Source organism: Pieris napi, chromosome Z (assembly GCF_905475465.1).
Source record: "Pieris napi chromosome Z, ilPieNapi1.2, whole genome shotgun sequence".
Taxonomy (NCBI): domain Eukaryota; kingdom Metazoa; phylum Arthropoda; class Insecta; order Lepidoptera; family Pieridae; genus Pieris; species Pieris napi.
Window position 1 is genome coordinate 7,606,788 of NC_062259.1, and position 18,482 is coordinate 7,625,269.

An 18,482-nucleotide genomic window follows, 5' to 3' on the forward strand; every position below is an offset into this window, starting at 1 on the left:
CGGGCATGGAGGGGAATGAAAGAGCAGACCAACTAGCAAAGGAAGCTGCGCATCTAGAAGAGGCGCCCGTGTACAATAGATTTCCCATATCGCATTTGAAGAACTGTCTACGTGGAAACACGATAGAAAAATGGAATCACAGATATCGAGACGGTGAAACAGCTGCAATAACCAAGTTATTCCTTCCAAATGTTGCTTCGGCCTTTTCGATAATTAAACAAATGAAACCAACGGGATTGATTACTCAGATGTTGACAGGTCACGGTGGCTTCTTGTCGTATCTTCACAGGTTCAGGGTTAGACAAAGTGCTGCCTGTCCTTGTGACGATGCAGCTGAAGAGACAGTATTGCATGTTCTGACCGACTGTCCCATGTATGGATACGACAGGTATAACGCTGAGCAAGCTATGGGCATGAGGGTAACGGAGACGAGTTTGAAGGGAATAATGCTCAATGTTAGGTTGAGGGGCATCTTTTTGGGATTTGCTGTGAGGGTCATGCAGGGGGTTGTCAAAAGAAATAGGTAGTAGTAGAGTAGTAATATAGTAATAGAAAGTAAACATTCGGGTTACCAATACATTTATGTAAGCTTTTTAACACCTCCGACGACTATATAGTCGGGGAATAATCTGGAAACTTTAAAAAAAAAAAAAAAAAAATACATAAAACCATATTTAATTCAATCGATTTGAAAACGGTACTTGAATGATCTGAATCTCTGAATTATAGTTGATTTAGTCCTTCCTTCGTCGTTAGTCGTATTATATTTACTCCTATTTTCCTGTCGTAAATATTGCCCTTCTAACAAGTAGTAGTGAATCTTCACACCCACTTCTTTTTTCTTTTAACGACCGACTCGCAACATTAGCATTAGCAACGGCAGCGCGAGTGAACTTACATATTCACACTGCTCACTTCTCCGGGCAGTTTTATTATGACAATTGTTCGTCACATTGAAATCAATGTCTATATTTTACTTAGGTCTGCTGATTGGCCTCACAAAGGACTCCTGATTCCTGGAAACGAGGTCATATTTTCTCTAGAGACGGCTTCGGACTATTTAAACGAATATAAGAACGACGATGAGTAAGTAATTTTGCTAATGTTAACGATTTTCATTACTTTTATTTTTAAGAAATCCCGGCTGGGCATCAGTGATTTTATCTTGCCTAATCTTTATAGGTGCCCAATGAAAACTCCTCCACCGCATAGTGAAGGTATATCGATGGTATACGAAACTTATATGATGATTTTAAGTTTAACTGGATTATTATTATTTTATTCCTCTTCAGAAATTCTGCTATTTAAACAAAACATCAAAGTAGTTGCAACATTTTTTCCTTTCGTAGGCCGGACGAGAGCCGATTCGGTTTCCGATGCCTCTGCGCCGGCTACGAAGACGCACCATTTACATCTCAACGTCAAGGCTTGGTCTCTTTAGAGATGGAACTGGTATATACTGGAGCCGCGTGCGCATCGCGTTTACTAGCACCTGACATCGACATATCACCATTGAGTTATTGTGAGTATTAAATGATTTGTTAGCTACTCGTGTTCTCAGCTTTATTGGTCCAATTGTCGGAAAGACTGCACATATACAGAATTCAAGTAGGGTGGAAAAATAAAAAACTCCATTGCGGTTTTAATTCTAAGTAAAGGAAGGGTGTTTCAAAACTTCCTCGTGTGTAAGGACGCCATTAGTTATGCAGTCCAGTCTGCGCACGCACTTGTGCGATATATCTCTTACCTAAATGGTTGCTGAAACTTTATTCAGCTGTTTGCTGAAACTCTATTCAGAAAACATTATGTCTAATCTATCCAAATAGTTGTATATTTGGGTAGCAAATGCAAATTATACCTACCACACTCAAATATCTTACGAACGTACGGTCTACGCTACCGGAGACTACGAGTATATGTCTGTTGTGTATGCTTTCATTGTAAAGTTTGTAAAACAATTATTTGATTTTTATTTCAGACTTGTCAAAGTTATGGTATGAATGTGTTGTTAATAAATTAAATTTTTGTTTAATTTCCAATATCCTCTGTCACTAATTACTTTATACTCATACAATTTGTACTTGACTATGCAAGCTACGAAACAATGTGACACGTTATTCTAGGTCACGTTTATTACAGTGACGGGTAATATTTACTCTGGATTCATCATTGATTCACACAGTGTATCGTGAATATTTATGTGCAGGTGTGAGCTATTCAATATTACTTGCGTAGCATTTGAAATTTGCGGTTTCAATTAGAACCTATTTTCGTGATATGGTTCTAAAATCAAAACTTATTAACAATATACTTAACCTACATAATAATAATTAAAATTCAATAAATAGCGAATAGAGCTCGTACTTAAAATAATACTTTAAGAATTAATTAAACCATACGTGTATTCCGCACGCAATTTGATAGACAAGTGATTCGGTTACATTAAATTATGTTATGTATGATTTGTTAAGTCCATTTACCAACTATATAATATTTTAATAAAACGTACTTAAAAAATTTACTGAAAAATAAAAAATTGTAGCTACAATCTTGATATTTTGTAACATTAATCTGTAGAATGTACTCGGGTTTACATAACCTAGAGATGGTGGTTTAAGTGCTATTACAGGAGAGTTACTTGTACGTGGCGTCTCTACGGAATAGACGATCGAAAGAACCTTTGCTAAATGTAGTACTAAAATTAGAGGCACCGCTTTGATATGAAACAATTTCAAAGTTTTAATATGTTTATTCACACGACATGCTTGCGGTTATTATTAATCGATATAACCGATATTTATTAATCGTACATTTTTAATTTAAACGTTTTTATAGCATTACTAGAAAATTGTTTTGGGTTACACTGGAAGAGATAGCTTAAAGCTTCAACTATTTAAGTTTACATTGTAAGTGTGAAAAATATAAGAAAAGAAAGAAAAGCCCTTACTTTAAAAGCCTGCAGCCGTTACTGTCCTACTCGCTAGCACAACTTTATAGATACGTCAGGTAGATTTTAATGAGAAAACAAAAAGTCACACAGTATATTGTTTCAGTGACTGTTGTGGAACTTCAAATGCTAGCGGGAACGGGCAACAGTCCAGGAGGCGAAGCGGATGGGGCTGATGAGAGCGAAGCCATGTTTCTTTACCGTGGACTGGACTTGCCATCGCCGCCAACTGTTCATAATGTACTCGATGGTCAAGCTTTATTGCGGTGAGTACACTTAAACTTACAGATTTATTAACTGAACGTGCCATGGTACGAGTCTTCAGCCGTTCTGACGTTGTTATGTTTTACAGAGCGAATTAAAAATACAAAATTTGTAGATTTATAAAAAAAGACAAAAACTAAACGCCAAATGTCCGATTAACGGATGAAACGTTAAAAAAATATTTTTAGTGAGTTCACTTGCAACCTCGCATAGTTTTTGTAAGTACATTATCCCGGAGCCAATCCCCTCTTAAAGGGCCGGCAACGCACTTCCGAGCCGATAGGTAGGTGATATACCTAACATCAGGTGAGCCCGATGAGCTCCAGTGAGCCCCTGCCCGAATAAAGTGTTTGGATTACGACAACGAAGTATGTTTGCGAAATTACATATAATAATTTTATAGACAGTAATGATTTTATTCATCTTGTATTGATGTATTTAAATCACTGATGATTATGATGGCGAACTATTAACTTTTGTTATATTGCGATATTTATTTTAAAATAAGTGTTGTTTGATGATTTGCTATTTTAAAAGAGAACCGAGAGTTTTTTACGCCGGCTTTTTCTCTCGGCCTACACCCTCTGTCCTCTTTGCCGATGAGTAGGGATGCCTGCAGTTTCAAATTTAATAACGTGAAATAAGTGATACCTGTATCTTATGTTCCATAATAAACATATTTTTTTTAAATCCTTTAGATCTATACGTAGGTATATATTAGTATTCTTCAGATGTTTGGTTGCTATTAAAACTTAAAAGAGAACATGAATATATATATACTAACTCCTTCCTTAATGAAAATCACGTCTAAGACATCAGTCTAATATCTCTAAATGTACCGTATCGTACTGTCATATGTAATTTCGCTGTGTTGAAAAGAGACTTTAGAAGGGTTCAATCAGTCACATTTTGGGTTTATGAATAGGAAAAAAATATCTTAATAGTACAACACGTTCTATCATTTATTTACTTTATATAGGATTGCTGGTGCATAGAGATTATTGTAAAAGTATCAAAATAAATTTCGCAGTAATGGCATATAGCGCATTCAGTCAGGCACGTCATTGACGCTTAAACTTTTTAACGATCGTGTCCGAACTAGGATTATCTTATATATAAAATTCTCGTGTCACAATGTTAGTTACCATACTCCTCCGAAACGGCTTGACGGATTTTTATCAAATTTTAGATGCATATTCAGTAGGTCTGAGAATCTGCTACTATCTATCTTTCAACACCCTTTAGAATTTTTATTTGTTTTTTTTATGATACAGCATACAAAAATAGATACAACCCCTAATTTTTCACCCCTCTACGATCAAACCTTATTTTTTATTGTAGATAGTTATTTTTATTGAACTAAAATAATATTTCCTAGAAATAATATACATGGCCAAACAAATGTTTGCCGGGTCAGCTAGTGTAAGATATATTTATCCATAATATACAACTGACGCGCACTAATGGACTGTAGACCGCTACCTAGTTGACCCCAGCGTCAACCAATCAAATTAGCCTGAAATAAATGCCTCGCGGTGGCCTGGGATTTTACCATTATTACGAGAGGACAGATATAAAAGGAAATGGAAAACTTTTTTCTCTATTCAATGCAACTTGTTACACCGCACAGCGATCCTACGTTCTACGAATATTACATTAGACAGTATTTGTTAGTATACTTGTTACTTTGAGCGTTCGCTAGTTCTTTTGCGAACTATCGAACTGTGGAATCGGCTCCCGGTGGCGGTATTCCCTGGGAAATACGACCTGCAATTATTTAAAGAGAGATCTTACTTACAAAAGCCGGCACTTTTGAGGAAGGAGTACTGCACCCACTAAAATTGGTGACCATGGGCTGCATCTGCCTTTTATAACTGTCCCGTAAGAACGCCTATCTTATAATAATTAGTAATCGTAATGGAATGACATTTGCCCGGGAAAAGTACAAAGCTAATGATTATACAATCTAAAGACTGATAAATTATTACATTGCGAGAAATACAGCAGATAAATAAATCTCGAAGTAGAGAAAATTGTTGTACTTCAAGAGAAATAGCGTAGCTTAACCAATTACTTATTCATAAAAACTAAATCAGCCTCAATTTTTTACTTAACTCATCCGTCTCTTTCTGTTTGCATAATTAAGCTGTATCGAAAAGGGAACAGCACTAATGACTGATTTATTTTAATAGTTGAGGGAATACTATTAATTATAAAAATAAATCAGCATAATAAATCTATTGTGTATGATGCAAAAGGTCTTAATAAATTTCGCTGTAAACATTGTTGTAATCGCTATTATGATTCAGGTGCATTCTAATAATAGAACATAAAAATATATCAAGGACTGCAAACGCAACGCTCATAATAGTTCAGTCAGAGTATGAGATATTTCTAGGAAAGTAAGATCGGTATTGTATGAAAATATATTATATAACGGCAAGCGACGTGGAAATTTTAATGAGGCATATACGTAATGACTACGTTACATATTGTACGTATATAAAGGCAATAAAAATCTATGTTGACAATTTCTCTGCAATTGTATTGTAGTGATTACGTAAAATGTATAAACCCTTACATTCGCAATGACAACATGACCACATATTTTTAATAACATGTAAATTATAATTAAAATTCGCTAGAAGCACTATATTAATAATGAATACAAAATTCTAACTAAACCACGTATAAGTATGTATGTATTTTACCTAGTTATTTAAACACATTTGCTTTCAAGGAGAATTATTTACATTATCGGTTTCGATTTTCAGGTTAATCAAATTTATAAAAACAATAAAGTTTAACTAAAGTGTTTTTTTTTAATGTCATAAATAACATTTCATACACCAATGGCGCTACAGCCTTCTAGGTCTAGGCCTCAGATCTCTATCTGTTTCGTGATATTTTTTTTCCAAATGGCAAGTAGATGATCATCCTTCTGTGCTTGAGACGCCGCCGACTATTTGTGTCTAAAGCATGTCGGTTTCCTCACAATGTTTTCCTTCACCGTACGAGCGAGTATTAAATGCGCACAGCCAGGCATCGATCAACCACAGGAATAAATATTGCACGCTGGAGCCGCTAAGCCAACACTGAATTTTATATACATATATATTAATTATTAACATGCATTATTGTACATATTTAATAAGTAGGGGATTAATGATGGAGCTTTGTTGCTGTACTGTTTATTAATAATTTTATTACAAACCACTTAAGTCTAGATTAACCTGTTTTAAATTTACATAATAATACTGTTGGAGACTAAATTTAACCGGACTTGGCACATCCTCATTTACTTGATTACCTGAGGTAGAAGTATGTACTTAACTCTATCCTCTCAAGGAATGTTTGATTAGGACAGTTTTCTATGCAACTATACGTTAACTTTACATGTTAGGAATATGATCACTATTCTCACAAATCTGTCGTAAGTAGCTCAGCTCTTTCTACGATAACATGAAACTCAGTTTCTTTATAAGTCTTACCGTCTGGTAAAACTATTTGTAATTTCTTTTTCTTTTCATTCTCCTTTCTGACTATAAAAAATATAGAAATGCCGGCCGCTAGTACAACAAATAGAACGCCTACCGCGACAAAGATCCAAAACGTTTGTTTAAAGGTTCCACACCGTATACTGACGAAAGTTGGCAGCGAAATAAAATATCCTTCCAATTCGTACCAGCAGTTTATAATTCCGCCTTGCTTATTATAAACATCATGCCATTCTTCTGCCAGCTCACAAGTGCAAGAATTATTTAAATTTAGTCCATCAACACGCATTGTAAGAACTGTTTCATTATACACTAAAGCGGCGGGAGTTAAATTAGTTATTGTATTATTATCTATTAATAATTCTTGACGGCCCATTACAGCTATTACTTCCCTTTGCACAGAAAAACCTAATAAAGCTCCCTTATTTAATACAGTTACAGAATTATTTCTAAAGGTTATCGGACCTCTAGAAACCATGTGAAAGCAATCACCTTCTATTGTATCAATAACATTATTTTCTATTAAAATTCTCTTTGGTGCGGTGACAAGAAACGTCAGACTTGATAAATATTTTATTTTTACGCCATCTAGTCGAAATAAATTAGTAACTTCTACATCTGATAAAAATCTACTTGGTAAATGATGTATAGTTCCACCGCGTATTATAAAATTAGATGTAGTAAACTTTTTAAAAGTCTGTATGTCTATATTGATAAAATCATTGTTAATGAATTCGACACTTTTCACTCCCGTTAGACTAGAAAACGCGAAGGGTCGTAAATTAATAATCCGGCTGTTGCTGATGAGCACTTCGTTGATTCTTCCTTGAATAGAGTGCGATGCTATTTCACTTACTGTACTATTTTCTATTGTTAACCGAATTCCTGGATTCATTTCACTGTCTCTGCTAAAGGGAGACCAATCCAAAGCTCGTTCACGGATCACGATGTTGCTGATATTTTTTAATTCTACAGTTCTTAGTTGAATAAGACTTCGAATAGTATTTTCAAGAAATGTTACACTATGACATCCTTCTATGCTTATACCAGTGGTCATAGGTGGTATTCTATAAGCACCTTGTGGCCTGAGAGTCACTTCCTGTAAGATATTATAAGATTATGCATATATGATTAAGATAAAACGGAATGAGGACCATTAGTAATAATGGCTACCGATAGAAATCCGTACACACCTCTAACTCCTTGGTACAGCTGCATATGACCCTTGTAAATGAGTCACAGCGGCAAGCTTCATCCTCGCAGATGGTCGGCGTGGCTGTCTGCCCTATGGAAGGACCTGGCGCGTGGAGCGCTATTAGAATATTCCACCAGATCACCCACCGCATGCTTAACATGTCACGTCACCATCTCCAGGTACTGGTCCTTCCTGAAATCAGTATTTTTTATTGATATTAAATATTATGAAGAAAATATATAGAAAATCGCACACTAAGAAACCTGGTTCTGATTTTTGATTAATAAAGAATTAATGCATAAATCCGAGTGTATTACTTGCAAGTCAGTTGATATGTGACTCAGTTAGGTATCGTTATCAGAGTGTTATCAGATACGCGGTGCGGGTCACGAATAGTGCTAAAGAAACGTTTGTGTGAATTAGCAAGGCTATCGTTGAGCTGATAACGTCCAGCGTTCTAATATACGGCCTATTTCTTAATTAATTGATTACAGTTTAACACCTTTATACTTATCAATTATATCTTTGCGTTTGCTTCAGTAATATGCACTTATTCACATTATAAGAAAGCTAACAAGACAAAATTCCTTCAACGTTGTCTTAAAAATGATTTGATCAATAACTGCCTACCAAAAAAATCTGTTATTTATGATGTCTTTAATCATTTACAAACACATTTTCTGCATATATTCTATATATATAACGTGGACCTACGTTCATACTTAATAATAATAAATCAATAATTACTATAGCCAGACATTCCTTTCCAGGTGACCGCACCCTTGTTATATTACATTGTCATGCACCCACCGAACGGTGTATTACAAGAATGTGTACCAATAAGAAAAGTAAATACTTCGTCTGCTGGCTTAACTAATTGCAGCTTTAAGCTATTTTAGCGTTATTAAGATGTTTTTGGATTTATGTACGCGCGATCGCATCTCACGCGGAATTCGAATTTAATCTATTTCTGGAATATGTGGTGCAATTCGATTCATTAAATCCAATACAACATTATGTTATGTGAACCGTATACTTCGGTGGATAACCGCTAAATGGTTGAGTCCAATTAAATTCTTTAAATGTAACGTTAATGAAACAGCAGTGGTTAAATTGCGATGAATAAGAAAATTAAATCATGCGCGTCAGTTATTTTTCGCTGGCTCTTTTTTAATATACATTAATTTGACTTAAAGATATATATTCCACTTTAATTTAAATGTCCTTTTGTAACCGCCCTGGTCTAAATCGAACAAGCCAAGAATTTCAGCCGCTTTTTTATAATCGTTCCAATCTAAGTGAGAACTAGCGCATGTTTTTTATTTCTTTATGTAGTGTAAATAAATTTCCTACTTCATATCTACTAAAGGTTAACCTCCATAAACATATATACGTAATACGTATATCTATTTGTTTGAAAATTGATATTGTATTCAGGTCATTTAACGTTCATAAAATTAAAATATAAAATACAGGATGTGAATTTTCAGAAGTAATTATGCCTATTTGCCACTGACTACCTCATTTTATCAAATAAACCCAAAAGCAATAAGGTACTTGTTTGATTTATATGTTTACAGTTTACTTAATTGCGATTTCATTGGCATAAACTGATAATAAATGGAACATTTGAGGGTTGTGTAAACGAAATTTTTGTGTAGTTCTTTCAATATTGTGTATACGTGGTAACATAACTTAATGTTGAATGTTCTTAGGTAGTAAGCATTCTGCTAAACCATGCGGGTAAGGTGTAAGGATTTTAGGGTTTTCTTTTGTAGGCTTCGGTCCAGTAAGTGTATGGGAAAAACGCATGAATAGAGTTAATGCATTTTTCTTAATATCGTCTAATCGAAGTTTGTTTTTTAAGCTATTGTACGAACTCACCCTGCTAGGTATTAGGTAACAAAGTTGCATGATCATATAATTCGGTAGCAGGAACCAGCTCAAGAGCCGTCTCTACATATGTACTGACTGTACTATATATATGAAGGGCTTTCGTATCCGTTATAAAAAATATTTTTTTCTCATAGCAATAATGATTAAAAATATATTATAGAAATACACAATGTTTTCCTCTTAAATGCACTCCACATTATAACTTGAAACTATTTACTGTAATTTATAACGCGGAACGCCGTGGCCAGAGCACGTTCGTAAAGGTAGAATAATTACGAACAAAGGTGTTAAAATATAACATTCGATTTCTAGTTTTGGTTAGCTTTTAAAGGAACGTATAATTTTTTAACATAAGCTGGCGTCTGATTTATACATCAGAATTTGAACAAACTAGAGAAAGCGAGCTGCATCTTGAATACTTATACGAGTTTTTATATTGAGCTAGGTACTTGATAGAGATTTTATTTATTGATTTATCAACACGCCTGTTTGCCGAAGAGGTAGGCAGAGACTCCACTTGCTACTGTACTGGCTTACCTCTCATGACATTCACCATGTAACTTGTACTAGAACGTCCTGTAAATTTACGCCGGGATTCAAACCTAGAAATTCGCGCCTTTCCCACTGTATAGATTAGCATAATGGATTTAAAATCATATATTATGTTATGTACCCTTTATTTTAACGAACATAGACACATGAATCTAAAGTATTCCTAAATATTTTTAAAATATTGCGCAGCGGAAGTCTGGCTCAGATTTTATAACATATTTGTTTATCGAATGCACTGTAATAATTTTGTGATCACGAATGTTGATATAAATTTTGCCTTTTATGTTCCTATATTATTAGACGTATTATATCGTGATGGCTTAGACCCCTAAGCCAGTTTGTGATTCTCCATGAGGTCGTGCGTACTAAGCTGTTGTGTTTTAATGAATTATTGATTCATACTCAATTAACACTTGCTTATTTGGTGAAGGACACCGGCACGTCTTCAACCCAAAAATCACGTGTATCTGACAGTAGGATAGTGTAAATAATACACATAAATGTTACAACGATTTTAGTAGTTTATAAACTGAACGCATATGTCTGTATAACTATGTAGGTAAATGTCAAATTGGGTTCAAAACTTCTTGTTTACGAAGATACTGCTGTTCTCAAGACAACATTCATTTTATTCCAATTTCAATTTTACATAACGGATATTACAAGCTCTCTAAGAAAGCTAATTCGTATATAGGATACAAATAAGATTATTACGTATAATTATTAAAAGCCTTTAATAACGTTATGATATTGTTCGCCGGATGTACTAGGAACAAACAAGGGGGTTGCATACAGTTTAACGAGCTTTATTTTCTTGGAAATCTACTTGTTTCATCCTTCTACTGATAACGGATTATACTGAGCATCTTAGCTGATACAATATTACATAGAATTAGTTGCACTTAGCATATTAAAACTCGCCAAAGCTACAAGGCGATGAAAATTAAATCACGTTAAAGTTCGATTGTCCTCAATTGCTATATAACCTTTAATACAAGGACTTGAAAATACCCCACTGCTCGCAGTCCCTCTTACATTTCATAACTACACTAAACATTAATTATTTAATCGGCTACCTGCACTATACAACGACTTTATTTCAAAACTAACTCAATTACCCTCACAACTTTTTAAGAATGATATCCTTAAAACACTATCAGACATTTAAAGTCACTAAATCAACCCGATTCTAACACAGGCGTCAGTCATACACTCACACCCTATACGCATTCTCTCTCTCTCATATTATTAAGTCTGTAAACCTAATTGGTGTTTCAATTTTAAAATTAATTATTAGATTTTAGTAAATAAATATCCAGTTTTTATTTCGGAGTTGATTTTACGTGTGATTCAGAGCCTGAATATCGCGGTTGACCTTCGACCTTTTTGGATTTACAAAAGTTATGACGATAGGTAGTGCTCGCGTTGATCAATAATGATCATTAAGACCACACAATGAGACTTCTAAAATTATGCTTAGATTTTTATGTACATCGCATTCATAAATTATGAGTAAAACAATTTAATTTTAAAAAAGAAACGGACCTTGAACGAACTCTGTGGGTCTAGCGAAATAGGTTTTTATTTTTGAGAAAAAGCGTTACGAAAGCGCCCAAACATTTTAAATGATACTGTGCATTATTTTAACATATATATTGTTTAAAAACCTTGTAATTATGATATTAAGAACGTTGTAGACATTGTAAACATAACAAAACTATACAATCTTATAGAACCTTTCTAAATACTCATTTATTTCTATAGATTTTTGGTCGACGATGTAATAAAAAAGACTGATCAGTTCTTTAATAATAAATATATAATAAATAATCGGTTCTTTTAAAATAAATAATAAATTATTATGAAGTTATACTTTAGAGTATAATAGTTCATGGCTATTTCTTTTTTAGTATTTAAAAATTAAAAATAAATAAATCAGTGGGGCGCTACAACATTTTAAGGTCTCAGATTTCTTTTTATCTGTTTCATGATCATTTATCAATCTAATAGGCAACTAGGTGATCACCCTCTGCCTCAGCTGGCAAGCTGGTATCCTCACGATGTAGTCCGTCACTGTACAAACGAATATTAATATATGCGCACATAGGTAGAAAGTCCATTGGTGCACAGCCGGGGATCGAACCTACGACCTTAGGAATGACAAACGCACGCTGAAGCCACTAGTCCAAAACTGCTCTTTTTTTAGTATTTACACGAGCTTAAATAACACAAAAGCTTGCTTAAAGTAATTATCGCAAGACAGCTCTACGCTCACAGGTCGACTCCGTCAGTCTTATGTACCTACTATATTTTTTTAAATAAGAATTTTAACAGGCGAATTGCGTGCGGTATTCCACGTTTGAAGCAATTAAGGTACGCCAAATATATGAAACCGGCTTACAGAAACTTTCCGAAAAATACTAGATATCACTTCAATGCTCAACGATTCTATCTTAATTACTTGCAATGCACTAAGTTAATAAAAAACTAACTAAAAAACGTCACGTTGAATTGATAACCTCCTCCTTCGGTGTTTTAAGCCGTTTAAAAAGTTATAAAATTATAACGACAATTTTGTTAATAATTCAAAACGCGATGTATTGCGGTCGTGTGATTCGTATAGAAGAATAGATTGAAGGAAAATATTATGACGATTCGGAAGAAATGTAAAAAATACCCATATTATAGATTTATATTAAGACCACGACAGCTTTATATCTTCACATTTATTAAGGTTTGTTACCCTAAATAAGTAAGAGATCTTAACTTTTTACAGATAATGTTTAAGAAAGTGTACGGTGACTCAGTTCAATTACTCAGCGCTTAAAAATGCATAACAACCTATTTTTCCAAAATTATTATTCATTATTTCATTGGAATTTGATGTATTTCAATTATAATTAAACGTTGATGCACGACTGAACATATAAAGGAGAGGACGTTCATTAAATTTAATTAACTAATTGTAAAATATTGGCCATGTTTTCAGTCGTGTCTTTTTAATTTGTATTTAAAAAAGGTAACTCACAATGCAGGCCGATTTAAGTACTAACAGTGCTACAGTACCGAAAGAAGAATGGTATTTGGTAATTTGAAACGCAACTTGATGTATCAAATAGTTGGACAAAAGCTGAACTAGATACTATAGTCTAGAATGGGCGAGTAGAAAACAAAGTGTAATTTGACTCTGCCTCGCTGTTTATTACGTTTCCTGCATTTCATGTACGAGGCATCTATTGTTATCGCAATTTGATGTTACGTATTTCATTTTAACTAAACCTAAACTTCGATTTCTCTATTTCGGAAAGTTATTTATAGATAATAATTGTTGAAGTTTACGCTATTCTATTTAAATAAAATATAAATGTTTTTCTGTGAACTAGCATCAAGTAAAACTCGTTGGGAAAAGTTGATTTAAAATAATAATTTACATATTCGGTTCTTCTCTTCGTTGTTTATTTTATAGTTATTGAAACAATAATGTCGTTTCTTTATATGGACGATGGACTATTGTAGCGATAATTGAATTAAACGGTAATTCGCTACTTCCCGCTTGAAAATGTTACACTACCGACCTGGCCATTGTACACTTACGTTATAATATATTCTAAAATCAGAAATTAGAATAAATTCCGAACAAAATTTCTTGAATAACTGTAGGTGCTAAGATTCATTCTAAACCACACGCTAGTTTACTATGACACACTTTTTTATTATAAGTCAATTAATAAATTAGTAACACAAACATATTATATCTGACTCCTTAACGCTACATTCATCTAAAAAAGTGAATTTGCGAGTGAGATGCGAGTTAAGACCTATAGATATTAAAAAAGGCACGAAATATCCAAATCGACATTTCTAGGAAAGAGATAAGTTAAAAATTGAATCATATCTTGGCCATATTATATTATTTTTATATAAACATAAAGCTATTAATAAAATTACGTAAGATTAATTTAAATAAAAAGAAAATTGCCAAAGTCCAACAAAGATATTTAGCTAATTTTAATACTTCGACGATATTTAAATAGCTTTTTATGGCGCTTCTGGTAATTCCGGTTTAATTATTATACAGATATTAGTCGTACTGATACTCAAAGAACTTATGCGAAATGGGCTAAATTAATAAATCGAAATACCCGTTTGGATTTTCTCAATCTTGGTAATTTATTAATGTTGGTTATTGGTTATTTGGTATTTTGATTAAATTTTAATTTTAACCGACGAATAAGAAAAGAAATAGTGCAAAATTAGAAGTATATGTTGAGTATTACGTGGGTAACACTGAAAATGTTTAGAATTGGCCAGTTAAAAACATTGCTAATGAAAACTTTTTTGAATTTCAATTTTAGAACTCTTTGGTAACCTAATGTAGTATATTGCATTCATTTGTCATTTGTATTTGTGAATTGACGGCAAATCTCAAAACTCTTGTTACACGTGAAAATGAAACTAAAGCGAGAAAATTTTCGGTCAATGATTTATTATGACTCGTTGTGGTCTTACTCAACATCAAAGCTATGATAGGCTGCTATTAGCATTTCTTAATGAAGCCGTTTTTCATTTTCAAAAATTTTCAGTGTTACCTAGGTATCAGAAAAAAATAGAATTAAAACAAACTGTGTGTAAAAGAAAAGCTTTGATCAAATAATGCGTTGATTTTTAATTATTTCTGCAGCTACAGCATTGTATGCCTCGGTAACGATTTCAACAAAGCATAGTTTCATCAAACCTTTTAACAAGCTAGATTTGATTTAATTTAATTTAATCATTAATGTTTTAGTACAATAATATAATGAACAACTGTACAGCTTTTTGGTAAAAAAAAATCAGTGGCGCTACAACCATTTTAGGTCTGGGCCTCAGATTTCTGTATCTGTTTCATCATCATTTGTCAATCTAATAGGTAAGTAGGAGATCGGCCTCCTGTGCCTGAAACACGCCGTCGACTTTTTGGGTCAAAGGCAAGCCGGTTTCGTCACAATGTTTTCCTTCACCGTTCGAGCGAATGTTAAATGCGCACATAGAAAGAAAGTCCATTGGTGCATAGCCGGGGATCGAACCTACGACCTCAGGAATTAGAGTCGCACGCTGAAGCCTCTAAACCTAACACTGCTCCTTGGTAATATAAAAGAGATTTGATTGTAAACTAATATTTCTTACTTTGTTTCATGCAGAGTTTTTGTTTACACTACCATTTCTCAAAACTACTTGGGATATTTAGTTTCAAGTTCTTGCTAAGTCAGTTTACTGTTTACATTATAATTCGAATGTATTCGTTGAGCCACTCATTATGCCACATTAAGATTAAACGCAAACAAAAGCTGTATGTAGATATAAAGCAGGTATGGTTATATGTATACGTAATATAACCATACCTGCTTATGTCTAATATGTGTAATAATTTTGGGTAACTAAGGGTCCTTCGAAAGGATCCTTTGAATTTTTCCTTAGCTACCTTAAGGCCTACAACGCACTAGCGGCTGGCCGCAATGCGGTGTGCCGCCGCGGCGGGCCGCGGTATATACGGTCCGCCGTAGCGGCCTGCCGTATTCCGGCTAACCGTCCCTATTGCGGTCCTATTGCGGTCTGCCGCAATCGTCACTCGTCAGTGCTTCTTTAAATATTACAAATTAAAATTTAATGACGTGGAATAAGTGATACATGTATCTTATGTTCCATAATAAACATATTTCATTTTTTTATTTTTTACTCTTTTAAAATAGGTTTACAATATTTTGTTTACATTTGTTAAATAATTATATGTGATGACGTAGGTAGGACGGCTAACCGCGCCGAGTGCGTGGAGGGGACGCGGCGCGCCGCATCATTCAACCGGTGCGGCTCGCCGGAGCTCCAGATCAACCGGAGCGGTTGACGGTTGACCGCAAGTCAGTGCGTTGTTATCGTGCGGTTTCATATAATAATCGATGTGCGGCCCGCCGCAGCGGCACACCGCATTGCGGCCAGCCGCTAGTGCGTTGTAGGTCTTATAGGTAACTAAGGAAAAATTCAGAGTCGAGATTTAGCGTTAAGTATTATGTCCATCTATATTATGTCAAGGACGTGTTGGAATTGTCATACGATAGTCGAGTGAGTTTCAGTCAGAATCTTACATAAAATCCGTTTCAAAGGATATAAGTCCTCCGCTTTGTGGTTGCTCAGAGCCATAGTTGGTTGTTCATTAAGAATTTACTGTAAGTTATGTAAAGTAAGAATTTAAATACGGTACGCTATCAAAAATCATTGCTCTATGCTTTGCTCAGTTTAAATATTGTTGCTGAGTTGCACGGTTTTTAAGATTATGTAATTATTACCATTAGAAATAGTTTAAACGTAATTTAAAAAGAAAGAAAATGAAAATACGCAAGAATTTAACGAATGAAATATAAATTTATTTTAAACAAGAAACAAATTTACTTGCAAAAGTGAATCCAATTGGACTACGCGGTCCGAGCAAGCTTAGGTCGTGTTTACGCGGATTATAAAACTTTTAAATTCCAACCTCCATTTTCAACAATTGTTAACACTTTTTATATTTAACAATACACGTACTCTACTCTTAAAGTCGTGTCATTATTATTTATATTAAAACTGTCGTCAAGACACGAGTATTATTATAAATTCCACTTATTGAAGCTGCTGATACTGCTGTATTACTGCGTTGTCATATTCAAAGGTAGTATCAGAAATACAAAAGATAATACAAATTATGTGTTGTTTTGATTGTCTGTGGTTATCCGTTGAGTAGTTTATAACTGATGTAAATAATAAAACAAGTATGTTATCTGTTGCTTATAAGTTATAACATTCTTGGCGTGGATAAAATCTTGAATTTAGAATCCAATATATATTTTAAAATGAACAATATATATTTTAAAGCAAACGCTTAATTCAAAATTTTATCTCATCAACATTTTTAAAATCTATTCTTCTATACATACATCGCATTGGCCATACGCATGGCATACAATACCATTTTACGGATAACTCTTTAAAGATATAATATCGATCGGCCTTTACTAAATCATTTGGATAAAAAATCTGAATAGAATTTTTATATCTTCAGTAGATTTGGCCAAAGCTGTTGTAAATTGCATCAAATAGTTATACCCGATAGTTCTAGTTACGCAATGCACTTAATACTATCAAAGCTATTTCACACGTCCTTTGAGTACTTTTAAAGCTTTGAAACCTTTGTTTGTACATCAAAGCCTCGATATTGACTTTGTGGTCTTTTTTTTAAAAGTGAACTGTTTTTGATTTATACATTTTGAATATTTTTAAAATAGCTTTAACACAAAGGTTGACATTCTAAATTAATATTAATTTCGTATAATAAAGGAATGATTTCCTACAAGTTCATTTGTTAACTTGTTAGGTTAGGGCCAAATAGAGCGTCCACATGTGTATGCTTAACTGTAGCCTCTCGTAAACAGACTTGCGATGTTCACTGAGAAGGTCTTTAGTCGGGGATTTCGGCAATTCCCTGATATCCTCGACTCAAAATTGATTAAATAGATACTTGACTTTTCATAAATAATTTTACTATAACAATGTTGTATGCTTATTTTGTATGTGCTACGTAATTGTAATGCGTAGAAGAAAATGGCTGCGATTTTTAATCCTTATCTTGTTTTACAATAATTCTCGATAATATTAACTACCTAGCCATATTGCTAACATTAATTATCAGTATTATTGCAAGTAATTTATTTGCAGTGCACTCGACGTCTACCGTAACCGTGCTCTAACAAACCTTGACGCATAGGTGCTAGTTCTAATGTTAAATTATTTTCAAGTGCCTTTTGCTTTAAAACTTTGATCGTATGCCAACGTTTCAGAACACAACTAGGATTTACTAAATAATTAAAAAATCTTACCGGAGGAGAAATCCATTTAAAGAAAATCATTATATCCCACCATATTGAGAAAATGCGTCGTATGATAAATGGTTTCTTTATAGCGTGTATTAACAATGCGCAGTCGGATTTTCCACGGTTTATTTTACGATTGTGCGCAACACGGCACATGCGCGTTGTTGATTCCCGCGCGAGCGACTGTCGTAATTCGTAAGTCGTTCGGTTGAGATATGAGAGAGTTAGAGCTGTCAAACTCACGCAGACGA

General features: G+C 34.0%; 2 protein-coding genes across 7 annotated transcripts in view; one reads left to right on the forward strand and one right to left on the reverse strand.

The window, feature by feature from the left end:
• LOC125062457 (E3 ubiquitin-protein ligase MYCBP2) overlaps positions 1-18,482 on the forward strand; it is a 93,547-nt gene that overhangs the window by 27,048 nt on the left and 48,017 nt on the right. For all 6 annotated transcript variants that reach the window (XM_047668403.1, XM_047668405.1, XM_047668406.1 and 3 more), the window contains exons 33-35: positions 982-1,086; positions 1,350-1,522; positions 3,054-3,213. In XM_047668403.1, coding sequence (XP_047524359.1) covers positions 982-1,086; positions 1,350-1,522; positions 3,054-3,213 — 438 coding nt within the window. The remainder of the gene's footprint in view (positions 1-981; positions 1,087-1,349; positions 1,523-3,053; positions 3,214-18,482) is intronic.
• Positions 6,387-18,430, reverse strand: LOC125062459. The gene is made up of 3 exons (XM_047668410.1): positions 18,238-18,430; positions 7,902-8,095; positions 6,387-7,807 (listed from the first exon to the last, which is right to left on the reverse strand). The coding sequence occupies exons 2-3, from the start codon at positions 8,061-8,063 to the stop codon at positions 6,632-6,634; spliced, it is 1,338 nt and encodes a 445-aa protein (XP_047524366.1). The 5' UTR covers positions 8,064-8,095; positions 18,238-18,430; the 3' UTR covers positions 6,387-6,631.

Coding starts and splice junctions, on each gene's coding strand:
- LOC125062459 (XM_047668410.1), bottom strand. CDS start 8,063: ATGTTAAGCATGCGGTGGGTGATCTGGTGGAATATTCTAATAGCGCTC. Junction 7,808..7,901: donor GCTGTACCAAGGAGTTAGAG/GTGTGTACGGAT, acceptor AATATCTTACAG/GAAGTGACTCTCAGGCCACA.